The sequence below is a fragment of the Cynocephalus volans genome, chromosome 9, assembly GCF_027409185.1.
Source record: "Cynocephalus volans isolate mCynVol1 chromosome 9, mCynVol1.pri, whole genome shotgun sequence".
NCBI lineage: Eukaryota > Metazoa > Chordata > Mammalia > Dermoptera > Cynocephalidae > Cynocephalus > Cynocephalus volans.
The window spans coordinates 139,281,003-139,295,623 of record NC_084468.1 but is presented as its reverse complement, the minus strand read 5'-3'; the positions used below and the strand labels follow the sequence as shown (position 1 = coordinate 139,295,623).

The following is a 14,621-nucleotide window of genomic DNA, read 5'->3' as shown; positions in this document are numbered from 1 at the left end:
TCTAGGCCGCTTTCCATTCACTATACTCAAGTCACATTGGCCCTCTTTTAGTTTTTTGAGCACAAAAATGCTTTCTCTCATTACCTCAGGGCTTTACAGATTCTATTTCCTTTTCTTAGAAAGCTGTCTCGGCCACCATATCGTTTGTCTTATTAACTCTTAAGGCACAATGAGTCTCAGTCAATGGTTACCTCCTGGAAGAAGACTTCCCTGACCTTCTCTCCTCCCAAAGTCAGGTGCTCCAAAGCAATGTACTTAGTTAAAGAGCAAGGACAAATCCTAGGAAGGATTCTACCATATGCCACTCTGATATTAAATGGTAGCTATTTGGAAGGAAGTTAGGCTTAGATTGTTTTCTAACCTATTTTTACGCAACACAACTAAATTGCCTTTTCCAAGAAACTGAACCCTCTGTGTTGAAGGGAGAATTTTGGAAAAAAATTAAAAAGAAAAAAGACATCCTTGTGAATAAAAAATATATGAATTAGCATCAGCTGAATCGAGTTGATTATGTCCCTCATTTTTTTCTACTGACATCTGTTGGCTCTGCTTACAGCACATTCCAGTTTCTGAATCATCCGTGTTTTCCTTCTGAGAATTAAGAAAAACATAGTATAAATGGTGACACCAGTAGTCCCTATTTGAGTTTGGTGTTCATCGAGAGAGAGGAGGGATATGAAAATTCACTAGCTTCGTGTCTATATAAAAATTAGTGTCGGCCACACTAACCAACATATCTTTGATTAATAATAACAATTACTAATGCACTAACAATGGAAAATTTGTTAATTCATAAATGTTTCTGATGGCTGAATCCTTTTCCTACTTAATTACAGCTAGAAATAAGTACCTCCAAGGTTCTAACAAGTATAATAAAATACCCATAGCATAACACAATTTAATTCTATTGGTAGCATCAAGCTACTGTGAAAATAGTTTCTTCTTATCTCTGCTCTCTTGTAAAAACAGGAGACAATATTGGTTAAAAACAAATATTGGTTGAATGAAAAACTAAATAGTGTTTCTTTTTCTTGAAATATACTTTATTCCCACTCTTTGAGTGATAAACTCTATTCCTTGAATAATATGCCAATCTAAACTGTGTCTATAGTTCTTATAACATTCCATTCTTTTCACTTATAGTATGTTCCCTTTTTATAATTATGTATTAATTTCTGTAAATATGTCATCATTAGTCACCTTGATGTGGCCTTGTCTGTGTTCATCGTTGCTTATTTGGATCTACTGCAGTGCCTGTCTGACAGATGTTAGGCATTCAGGGAATATTTATTGAACACACAAATGAATGACTCTAAGCCAGCCAAATGCCACCTCCTATGTGAACCCTTCACAGATCATTCCTTCACTGTTGAGATAGGTATTTCCTCTTCCATGCTCCTAGATCACATTGCATTACAACTGGTAATAATGTAGTGTTGTATGTTGTACATATTTTCTTCCCCTATGAACAGCAAGCTCATGGGGTGCGGACACCATTCCTTCTTACTTTTCTTTGCATCCCTTATTCCAGACACAGAGGGTGTCCACAATAATGTTGTTGAATAATACACCAGTTGTTGTATTCACTCACTGAATACATTAAAGAGTGTTTTATATATGTGCAAAATACTCTGCATTTTGAATGGATGTCCATATAGATATTTATGTAACCATGATCATAGATTTGCTTCAAAACATTACTTTCCAAAGATTTCCAATTTATTCTATAATTTCTCTTTTCTAGTTTTGGAAAGAGTTATTTTTACGTAAGCTTTCATCAACATTTATTATGATGAGTCAGGAATACTTAAATTTTTTAAAACAAAGAGTAATGAATATTATTATAATTCAGTTTTAATGAGACCTTCCTATGAAATTCAGATGAGTTTTTGAGGTTCACTTTTGAATGAAAGGCGTTCAGGTTAAAAACAATCCTAACTTCATCTCTTGAGACTGGAATCAAGATTTTTCTACTTAAATTATTCACCTCTCTGGCTACACTTGTTCTTTCTCATAACAAGTTAGTTTTATTCGATTATTCAATATTTCATGAGAGGTCCATTTTGTATGTCTTAGGGCCTGTATTATTTTATATCAATTAGGGCTTCATCAACTTTTATGTCTGCAGAATGTTAGGTGTTGTACAAATTAATAAATCTAATTTTTTCCTTGAAGCCAAGAAGGGCCAAGAAATGCATACCCAACTGGGTATTTTCCTTCCAGTCCTATATTATTCCAGGGAACTGGCAGTCACCATTATGGGCGCGCGCGCGCGCACACACACACACACACACACACACACACACACACACACACACACACACACACACACACATACAGTATAAACCTATACTTATATATACACACACACCCACACATTTATTAGCTAGAAAAAGATACCAATACCAGTGAAAGACACCTTACTCAGTAAATCATGATACTGTGTCACCGACATCTCTGGTGACTTACCTTATCTGAAAAACGTGGGCAGTTTTATTTTTATCACTGCCTTATCCTGAAAGATCTTACACTGAAGTAAGGTAGTATGGTAAGCACAGATAGAAACATTTTTATCTCTGGTATTGTATTACTCTTTCATACAGTCCAAATGGATACATCTAGTTTAATTTTCAAATAGGAAACACAGCCTGAACGTATCTTTCCCATATATTTTAATTTCATAGATTAATGGTTTTTATAGTGACACAAATCCCCTAATAAAAGGAAAAATGCTACTTCTTGCAAAAATAAATATATGCTCTTTATAGAGACATAGATTCATTTAGACAATAATATAGGCTTAGTGGAGCATACTGTATTCTAACATTTGAAATAATCCACGCATCTCCAAAAAATTCATGCATTACTCACTTCTCCCTTAGATTCCAGACTTATTTTGACTTACTGTCTATTTCTTTATCTATAAGAAGTTCAACAGAAATAAGTTTAAACTTTCCAATTCCAAATATCAAAGTTTAGGTCAACACTTACCATATAAAGCATAAAAGTCAAGAATTATATATTGAATTATTTAATGATTAATATGGTATGTCAACATTACTGACAGCCATCTGTTATTGCTCACTGAAGCCAGAGATAATTTAATCAACGATCGTTGCTGTATCCTACATATATTATAAAGTAAAAACTGCTGTTCAAGCACCTTACACAAACACTCCGTGCAAATGCTGACACTGCATGCATATTCTATATTTGGTGCCATTAGAAAACAGAGAGTAGCAAACCTGGTCTACAATGTCGTTTACTTTATCCCGTTCACAGTCCAGAATCACACGCCGTTCCTTTTTTAACTCCAGATCTTGAAAAAGTGATCGGTAGGTCTCATCTTTCTTGTCATTGTTAATGTTTCCCACATTGATAGCAGTCACTTGCCATTTCTTTTCAGCAGCAGAATCCAGCACAGCTTGCAGCGTTGATAAGCCTAGGAAGGCAAGGAAAAATGATGACTGATAAACATACTTGAATAACTGTGTTGTGAAATTGCCAGTGAATAGATTTTTAAGGTTGATACATGTGTTCAACTAAGGAGATGTTGACTCCTAAGAAAAAGCTACAGCTATAAGCTTTATCAACATCTACTTACGTCTGCCTCATATCTAAACCTCATTACTTAAATGCTACTCTTCAGACTAAAGGAGTCATTGAGGGAAAATAGTATCCCTTTTATTCAACCCTCTCAGCTGTCTTCTGTCAGATATCACTAAAATCTTTAATACCTTTGGTTTAAGTGAAATCAAAAGATATAACAAACTTTTTTTAGTCTTACAGAATAAAAAATTTGGTTAGTCATATATGATATTCTATATTTGATATTAATATTCTGAAGAAGTTGAGTACATTTCCAGTGAGATGAATCTGAGCCTAAGAGCCAATAATCCTTATAAGGCTGCTATATTTCCTCCTATTGTTTTCTAGTTTCTTTCTTTTTTTTTTTTCCTCTGCAGCCCTCTGTTATTTCATTTTTTGATATTGGGAATGATCCCATAGAGATTAAAGTGTTCAACTATTAACCAGATGATGGCAGTTAGTTTTCTAGTACAGACTTATTTTATTTCCTAAATATAAGATTATTTTACTACTTGTTAATAACTTTGCTTATAGCGTCATATGACTTGGAAAAATTTTATTATTATTTTTGTTTTCATTTAGCATTGTCTGAATTTAATTTAACACAATTGTTAATCAACAGTTTATCATTCAATATAAATGATTTTCAAATGAACAAGATCATTCACATCAGTCAGGCTGTTGCTCTTGGTGTGTTTCTTTATTATTATTTTTAATTGTCCTTATATTACCTCATATTTAGGACTGAGAGGGACAATAACTAGGGTGTTTATTTCCTGAAAGTTAAAATTTCAGTTTGGTACTTAGAAAAACAGTACATAAACTTGTTTTCCACATTATTTCAACTATTCACAGTCAAACCAATGTCATTACTGATATTAATAATATAAGGAACAATATGAAATGAAGTCTGCAGAAAGAATTCAGAACTTATATCATCTTTCTGATTCTAAAAAGGCTGCATCTTTCTCAGAAGAATATTGATTAATTTTTATCCATAAAAGGAAGGATTCACCTAATAGGTTATCTCTATAACCTAAATTCACATATTGAATTTTATTTAAATCTATTTATCATGACAAAAAAAATCAATTATAAATTTTGTTGAACACTATTTCAACCTAGGAAAAAAATCTTTTAAAACTTTATGGATTCAATATTGGCCCAAAAATGTGCAAGATGAGCCTGCTTGTGATACCAGAAAACAAAGAAGCTTTTCAAAACCATCAGTATTGTGTCAAGGGACACAGGAGCCAATTTGAAGAGGATCTCTTTAAATAAAAATAGGACAATTTGAATATCAATTAGAATAATAATTATAAAAGACTTAAGTACATAAAATATTTTAAATCTGTGAAATCACAATATTTTTAAAAAATATTTGTTCCTTTGATGGATATTAGGGAACCAATTAATTATTCTGAAAACTGGTAAATAAAGGCAATAAAATAAGTATAAGCATTTTCCCGCCTTTCCTATATGAACTATAGTCAAGGTAGTAGCAAATTAATGCAGGTTTTTCTTTTTGGAAATACTCCAGCTAATACATGATGAATGAATACAGTTTTAAAATTGTCACCATTTTGTAACACCTCCTGAATTAATGGATTAAGGAAATAAACATTAACTGCTGGTCACAACACAAAAAGAGAAACAACAGAGATCATGTATCCAAATGATACTATTCAACAACAACTATGAAGTATTCATGCCAAAAATGTAAACTTGATCTCATCAAGCTTCTAAATCTAACTACCAATTTATAGGAATATATGGCAGAGAGTAATATGTTAAACACCACAGTGTTACAATCATCAAAATCTGGACTGTGGAAAAGTCTACATTGCATTGTAAAAATCCTAAAAGACATATAAACCAATTGTGATATATGGAATTCATTTTTACCCTGCTTCAAATAAACAGTAAAAAAAGATGATATTAATAAATTATTGTTAATTGTCTAGGTATGCTAATGTTATTGTGGTTATATTTAAAATAAGAAAATTATATTTTTTGAAATAAATACTGAAATATATTTACAGATGAAATGATGTAATGTCTGGTATTTGTTTCTAAATAATTGCAGAGAGCAGAAGGATATAGATAAAACAAAATTGCCCATATATTTGTCATTAGTAAAGCTGGGTTAGAGTGCTCATGAGTCTTCATATTATTCTATTTTTTTTATTTAAGATATTTCATAATAATGTCCATCATCAGATGAGTGGATGAGGAAACTGGTATTCTACTCTGCTGTAAAAAAGAATGAAATACTACCATTTGCAACAACATGATGGACTTAGAGAAAATTATATTAAGTGAAACAAGTCAGGCACAGAAAGAGAAATACCACATGTTCTCACACAACAATCACAATTCCTTGTACGTGTTAGGACAAGGGAACAGATAGGATGGGGAGAGAAAGGGAGGGGGAAGAGGAATGGGTAAAGGGGCATGAAAATCAACTACAATGTATATTGAGAAGTTAAAATAAAACAATAAAATAAAATATTTTTAAAAATAAGCATTAAATAATTTACTTTTATTTCAAAATGGAAATTGAACCATACACTGAACCAAGTAAACCATCACTGAACAAAGTGATTTGGGGGGGGAGGGGGCAAAATAACAAAATTAGTTTTCTGCATTCAGTCTTGTAACAAAAGATATAGATAAACATGAATTTCATAAGGGATAACTTGAGACCACATGCCGTTTTAAAAACTTTCAGTGATAAAACTTTAAAACACATCACAGATCGCCTGTGATTTCCATTCACTAGAGGTAAATTAAATCCTTCCATGCTACAATTCAAGTCCCTTTCCTGTTTTTTCATCAGTAGAGATACAACACACACAGCTGGTCATCATGATCAATTCAACAGCCATCATTGTAAATGAAAACAGCTATTAAGTCTATCCAGTTTTTTCTCCAAGTAGGAGAAAAAATATCTAAATTTTTAAACCTCTTCCATGCTCTAGGTCCTCCTTTTGCACATTCTAATTACTGTACAACTCTCCCTTTTCACCTTCTTAAAAATATTATATTCATGGATGCTACTCTATATGTTATCTACATATTAGCATATATTTTATACCATACTTTATTTTGTTTTTATTAAATTATGAAGTTTACGACCTACTAAAAATGTAAATGGTGATGCTTTTGATACTCTGTCCCATATTTCAACATATACAAGTATTACAAGAAATTTTAAATATAAATAACAATTTGTAAATGGACTCCATTAAGTGATAATGCTAAACCTAAAATTTATCAGCAGTTCACCTGTCAAAGAATATGAAGATGATGTATAAAATCAATAAAAATGCATTTAAATAAACTCATTTGACTTTCAAACTCATTCATCCTATATGTCAAAAGTGACATAGAGTTGGTGTAGATTCTCTGTTATTAAAACTCTCAGGATTAGTATTTTGTGATGTGCAGAACATAACAAAAATTACATTTATTTATTAAGATAATAAACTGCTTAAGTAATGCTACATCAGACTTGATGAATTTAGTTCAGTTTAAATCACCTCCTAAGGACAGCCAGTAGTAAATGACAAATGATAGCATTGTCTGACTCACAATTTGAAGAGACTGTTATCTTATTCTTAGTAATCCGTTTGGTTAGGTTTATTTTTTTCTCTGTGATAATAACTGGCCCTCTCAAATACTCTCTCAACTTATCTCATTCTTCACAACTAACAGTTTTGTATTAAGTCTGATTGCTTTATAATTAATAGATCATTTTTAAATATAAAAATCACTAAACATGTATGTTACAACTATGAAGGTAAAATGAAACTCTTTGAACAAAAGAAAAATCCATGCTCTTGGTCTCTTGGTACCATATTCTAATTAGTGGAGAAAGTATCACTTGAGATATGCCTCTTTCCCTTCCATACAAACTAGCACAGAAATATTCTTATAGATACATTCATTCCCTAATTCAGAATATGAATTTGTATGGACAATGGGAGTTTTCTATAAACACTGATTTATTTAAATTACTAGTAAGTAATTATTCCACCCTAATATCCATACTACTATATCAGAATATTTAGATTTCTATTGTAGAGACTGATTTCTTATTACAGAATTACTTATAACAAAGAAAACTGCTGAGTTACAAAGTTGTTCATTTAAAAAAATTTTTAAATCTAGAAAATTAACTATTCCTCCTAATAAATATATTTAAAATATGGTATGTTCTCAAAAACCTCAAGTATATCACAAGAGTCTAAAAGTAACTTCTAAACTCTACTGAATTCTCAGACATTTGGCTAAAATAATGAATGGAGAGACTAAAATATTGTTAAATTGGCAGATATTCATGTGCCTATTGTTACCAACTGGCTATGGCTGTATATACTATTTGTTAGCTGACAATCTCCCTAAAACCATCAAAATATTGCTAGCAGTAGGGGATAGTCTTATTTTGACCTAGTGTTAAAACTGTGACATAGTTACAGAAAAGCCATCGGCCTAAAAACAGGTCAAGTCTAAGTGTCTTAGTTTGCACATAAGAGGTGAAATTAAAAATGATTACTGCCAAAAGGTATATTTCATTCAGAACATGTCTTTCTTAAAAATATTTTCTTTGTTCCATTTAAAATTCACTGTCCTTGTTCTTTCAGGCATAGAAATTAATATTTATGATTATTAAATCATGGCAGCATGCCTAGGCCAGATTAGATTAACATATATTTCCCTCATCAGCTTTCTCAGGATCATCAGAAAAGAAATTTACAATTTGGAAGCATTTTTGTTCTATGCATGATATTTTTTTGGAACTGGAATCAAAGTGCCTTCCCTTCAGGTGACAAATAATGTCGCTCAAAATTAAAACCAAGACATATAGATGTAAAGCATCAGTCTTTTTACCTATTGCCTATAGAAATGTATTACCTTTCCTTGTTGACACTGAGCCAATACATAAAAACCACATTTTTGACTGTTTTGATTCAAATTTACTACACATATATCCAAAGACAAAACTATAATATTTAATGCATTAAATTGGTAACTTCATTACTCTATAGTAAAAAATACATTGAAGGTCTATCTCCCTACTCTATGGAGTAGTGATATGCAGCTTTTAGGAAATGCATCAAGGAGTTCCAGGCTGCTGCAACATGGCCTAGGTAAAGAGAAGTCACCAGCAATCCTAAAAGTTCACCTGACACCAGATGAACCATTTCAGCACTCCTCCCACCTCCTTGACTAACTTAGATTAGTCAAGGATGTTTCTATACACAGATAAGGATGCATCCATGCCCTCCCTTGTTTATAACTGAGATATAGTTATAAACAAGTCTCTATATAGTTATAGAGACTTCTTGACCTGTTGCTCAGCATTCAGATGGATGGTCCAGAAGCAGGAAGGATTTCATTGCAGTCTCAGTTAAGGGTAGTGCAATGAAGCAGCACAGAACAATTTAAATCCTTTTCATCTAGTTCATAATCAGGGAAGGATGCTGGGGAATCATTTTCATGCTTGGGCCCTATGCTGTTCAAAAGAATATTAATTTATATATTTAGGCATTAAAATTTAACACTATGTTTACCCTATCCAGACTCTCAGAAAAGTAAAGATTATTAGAACCAGAACAAAACCATGTAATCAAGGAGGTGGAGAAAGTGCCATATCAAGAATAGATCTAATATTTTGAAATTGAGGCATGTAGAGATATAAGTTGAGAGATGAAACCATGGAATCTATTTTTGAAAACAGTTAATATCAATAAAGGGAACATAGGTGCATTCTCCAAATCATGTTACTCTAAAGTATGAAGGCCCCTCGTACAAGTGTAAGAGAACTGGGTTAAGGTCCAAAGGAAAGAAACAGTTACTTGATGAGTGCATGACTAAACTCTTTTAAATGTAATATAATGACAAAGCCATAAAAAATTGTCATTAATTAGAAAAAGCCTGATAGTAAAAATCCCATTTCCATGAGTCAATAAAACATTACACAAAGGTCAAGTCTTTTGCTAATATTTTGAGTATCTGAAAATAGCTTCAGATGAAAAGCCAGTGTAATACTCTTCACATCAAAACATCAGCAGCTACTTGATAACACCTTGAAAATATATCCATAAGGTCATTTTGGCTTTAATACATAATTACTTAATATTATCACTCTAATGTTCTCTCAACAGATGCACTTGAACTCAAATCAATTTGTATAATTTAATAATTGGAGATTATCTCATCACTTCAATTTCATTTAATATTTCTAAAGTATTAACAAAATCATTTTTACGTGTCACAGATTCTTTTCACAAGTATATCCATCTTCACAAGTCCATCCATCTTCACCCAATTCCCCAAAGCCTATCTCTCTCAGTATCTCTCTTCAAAATTAGTTCTCTTTTTCTGTTTATGTCAGCTGTTGTCTATCTGAATTTTCTTAAAAGTGCAGTTTTAACTAGAGTGAGTAATAGTGAGGGGGGAGATGAGAGTGAAGTAGGTTCCTAAACTAAAAATGCCACCTTCAACCTTGGCAAACAGTAAAGAGAATTCATCTGCTGATTCTTCCGTTTGGCAAGCAAGATTCAGCCTCTAATATGCTCTCAAGCTTAAAATACACTTATGTCTAACTCATTTATTAACACTATTCAATGAACATCAACTCTGTTTCAAGCATAATCTGTGGCACTGGGTAAGCAGCTATGAACCGTACATGCAATGCGCTGCACAGTGCCTGGACATTGCCTTCTTGGAGCTTATAGCCAGACCTTAAATATCAAACATAATGCTTAGCCCATGTGAATAAAATAGTTCCTGGAACAAAACAGGAGCTCTATAAGTCGTTCTTGAGTGACACAATGAACACCACTTTTAGTTACAAATTGTGATAAGTCCTCCAAAGGAAAAGAAGAGATTGCTTTGAGAGACAACAACAGTATGAAAAGCATCTCTGAAGAAATGATATATACTGGGGCTGGCCGGTTAGCTGAGTTGGTTAGGAAATGGTACTGATAACACCAAGGTGTAGGGTTCAATCCCTGTACCAGCTAGTTGACAGGAAAAAAAAAAGAAGGAAGGAAGGAAGGAAGGAAGAAAGGAAGGAAGGAAGGAAGGAAGGAAGGAAGGAAGGAAGGAAGGAAGGAAGGAAGGAAGGAAGGAAGGAAGGAAGGAAGGAAGGAAGGAAGGAAGGAAAGAGGGAGAAAAGAAAAAGAAACTCATTCATCAAGAAGCAGTAAGAATTAGAGCCATGTGCAGACATTTTGGGGTGAATGAGTTTGGTGCATCTGAGAAACTGAGGATGGTCAGATGGATTTACTTTAGTGAGTGAGCAAGACAGAAAATACATTGGAAATTTGGGTGGGAACTGGGTATTTTAAGACATTAAAGCTATGCTAAGAATTTTAATTTTATTTCCATTATAGTGAGAAGCATTGAAGTGTTTTAAGCAAGAGAGTAATGTGGTCAAAAAATTTTTTTTATATAATTCTGGCTACTTTCTGGAAAATGCATTAAAGAGAGACAAGTGTGAAATTGGAGAGATGAGGGACTGAACCTGTGATGGTGGATTGGGCTGAAATGATGACAATGAAATAGCAGCGTTTCTAGAAGTACAATATACTTTGGTGGTACAAATCACAACAGTAGGCAGCAAGGGTGAAAGAGCTATTAAGAATTTGCCTAGATTTCAGGCTAGTTTTAACATAACAAAATACTAAAGGAGTTAGCAAAAAGCAAGAGGAAAAAGACTAAAAATAATTTGATAAGCCCAGTTGTATAAGCCCTTTTATCACATTAATAAAAAGGATGTTTCAGAATCATCCAGCACGATGAAATCTATATTTAGTTTAAATGGTTATCTGTTTTTGGTTTTTATTCCTTATGGGGCTAGCAAGGCTCTCCCTTTGCAAAGCAGGTGGGGGAAAGGGGGAGTTGTTGACATAGCAAATTTTTTTCAGCTTCTATAGTGCTGACTGGCTTTTCCACTGAGATTTCTCATTCCCAGGATTAGGAGGACAGGGCAGAGAATCAGACACCTAGCCTGAGCATCCTGGCTCAGGATTGCTGAAGCAAATGACTACAAACTGATCAATGAAGAATTGACTGACGGCTGGCTTGCATCTTGTCTGCCCTTGTGCGTTCACAAGGTGCCCTATCTTGGTCGAAACAGGCTTCTGGTTTTTGTCTGAACCTTTAAATATTCCAGGAAGCAAGCTGCTGAAGTAAGCACACAGTGTGATGCTTAGGGATTCTGACAGTAGTGGCTCTTAATCCTTTTCACTTTGATTAGGGATAGTCTCTCCAGAAAAACATACATAATGAACGTACACACAAAATGTTTCAGACGACTTAGGAGGGACACAGACTCACTGACACCCAATTAGGGATGCAAGAATGGTTAAGAATGTCTGGGTTTCTGTGACGTGTAAGTCAAGCAGGTCTGCTAACACAAAACTTCATAGCAAGTGATGTGGGAAATGTAAAGGAACTACCTCCCTCCAGAATCTTTAGTATAATGAGGCAAGCCTGGCATGCTAATCAAAACACCCCACCATCAGAGTTTTACTCTGATATGCCTGGTATCAGAGACTTGTGTTCCAGCTGTACCACACATCGATTGTTCATGAGCAAATCCTTAAACCTCTTTGGTACTCAGGAATCTTATTTTAAAGCATGAGTAATAATGCTACCTGCCTGACAAAACTTTTGTATGTAATGATATTTAATAACCATAAATTACAATAAAAGTTCTTATTTATACGAGTAGTTCAATTTTATTTAAGCCATTTCATTCACCTTGGACTAATAATGTAGTCATCATAGGGTCTTAGCTACCGATACCAGAAATTGCTTTTTACCTTACAACATTTGGACATCGGGTTGACACAGTCCATCTCTTTAAATTATACACTCATAGCTTTTTGCTGTTGTTTTGTTTTAAATATGTTTCTCAGGCTTCAAGTTGCATTACTCATTTACATAGCGAATTAATTACTTGGGCTTTAATACACCTTCCTAGTGATCCCTGGGATTTAATACACCTTTATAATTCTGTGACATTAAACATAAGTGTCAAGTGTAGGTGCTGAATTTGCCCCATTACAAAGAGACAGAGATACTGTCACTTACCTCTGTCACTGTCATAGAGATATGCAAACTTGTCCCATTGATAGTACTCAATCAAGCTAAGGAGTGCTCCTTTGAGGTCAGGTCTCATCTGAATGACAAATGGATGTGTTCCATCTGTTGGGAAGCTGGGAGTGATGAAGGACACGTGGAGCGTGCCACAGAATGATGTGATGGTATTTACAGACTTCTTGTCATAAAAGCCAAAAATAGCATAGACTCCTCTTGAAAACTGGGAGCAGACTAGAAGAACAGGGAAAATAGAAAGGATAGATCATTGAAATTGTCATACAATCATATGGATTTGCTTGAAACTTAACATCCTTTTCCATAAAATACAAAATAACAGACTGAAAGAGTTTATATCAGTGATCCATCAAAATTTATGAGCACTTGTTTACTTAGCACACTGAGGAATTCAAAAAATTATAAAGCATAAAAAAGTAATAATTATGGCTATAAGAAAATACATACGTTATTGTTTAACAAGTTTCATAAGTATAAATATATTTTAGGACAGATATTAAAAATGTGCAAGTAAAAATCGTTAGCTGTAAGAACAAACTGTCATCTGGGATTTATACACTTTCATAACAGCTCATTCCCTACAAACATCTGATTCCTTTAAAAGGCTTTATTGTATTTATGATGCTTTTATATTAAAAGGTCGGTGTGCTTCCGAAGAGTTTTCATGCTGACCAAAACCTCTTGAAGAGAAGGTAGATGCCAGACTCGCATCATACACAGAGACATGTCACCTGAAAGAGACATCTCTTACCTTACGTCACTCAGTCAAGTAGCAATTAAATGAAGTTTAGAAGCCCTCATTTGAATCCTTCCCATGAACCTAACACCTCATATGTTCCACAACACAGGAAACAAAGAATATTACCAGAATATTTTGCCTAAGGACCATCATTACTAAGAAAATAATAATATTGTATATGAAAGTTCTATCACTCCCGCAATCCCTTATCCTCTTCCGATATTTCTATTTCAGTGAATGGCATGTGACACTACTCTTTCCCACCTCCTCCCCTAAAGTCAGTCCATCACTAAGTCATGCTCTTTATGATACCTGAATATATTCAAATGTCGTCTACTTACTTTTCTCTCCATTCCAATCATCCTAGTTCAATACAGCATATACTTACACTTTGCTTGCCGTGTTCCTGACATGGTCTGTAATACACTAAATCATTTATCTCTCATGATAATCCTTGAGATAGGAACTATTATTATTCCCAAATTACTGGTAGGAAAATTTGCACATAGAGATATTATGTGACTTATTCAAGTCACATGATTGGTAAGTGATAGATGCTGCATTCAAATGTAGGCATCCGTATTCAGAATCCATGCTTTTAACTAATGGGTAATACTTTTTTTCTGACCTGGATTAGTCGAATCTCTATCCAACTGTCCTCTCTGCCCCACTTATGTCCCTTCAAGTCAGTTCTCCACAATATAATTAATAATTTGGGGGGACATAAATCTGCTATCTCTCTGAGATGTATGGGTTACTTTGCTAATACTGATCCCCTGCAATGTTTCCATGGCACAGTGCTGAAGGCCACTAATCCAGGTGGCTTTGAACAAATTAATAGCTGATATTTTTCAGTCTCAGGGGTTTTGGCCCAAGGAATGGAAGTCAGACATCCAGTACCACAATGTAATAACACGGAACATATTATCAAGCATCCTTTTAAATTCATTAGCCCCATTTGAAGGAAAAGACCAATGCTATGTTTTCATTTTATTTTCTTCACAAAATTAGTTCCTCTGTAGGAAAAAAAATAGATTTGTTTGATGGATAAAAGCATTGCTAAAATATACACAGATACTAATAGCTAATTCCAGATAATAAGTAATAGAAAATAATTTTTAGTAAGTGTTGCATGATATAAATTGAAAGGAAAGCAAGATCG

At 33.7% G+C, this 14,621-nt stretch overlaps 1 protein-coding gene across 4 annotated transcripts in view; it reads right to left on the bottom strand.

Moving 5' to 3' along the window:
- Positions 1-14,621, bottom strand: part of GRIA2 (glutamate ionotropic receptor AMPA type subunit 2) — a 154,448-nt gene that overhangs the window by 55,107 nt on the left and 84,720 nt on the right. For all 4 annotated transcript variants that reach the window (XM_063107550.1, XM_063107547.1, XM_063107549.1 and 1 more), the window contains 2 exons: positions 12,697-12,936; positions 3,246-3,442 (listed from right to left, as the gene is read on the bottom strand). In XM_063107550.1, coding sequence (XP_062963620.1) covers positions 3,246-3,442; positions 12,697-12,936 — 437 coding nt within the window. The remainder of the gene's footprint in view (positions 1-3,245; positions 3,443-12,696; positions 12,937-14,621) is intronic.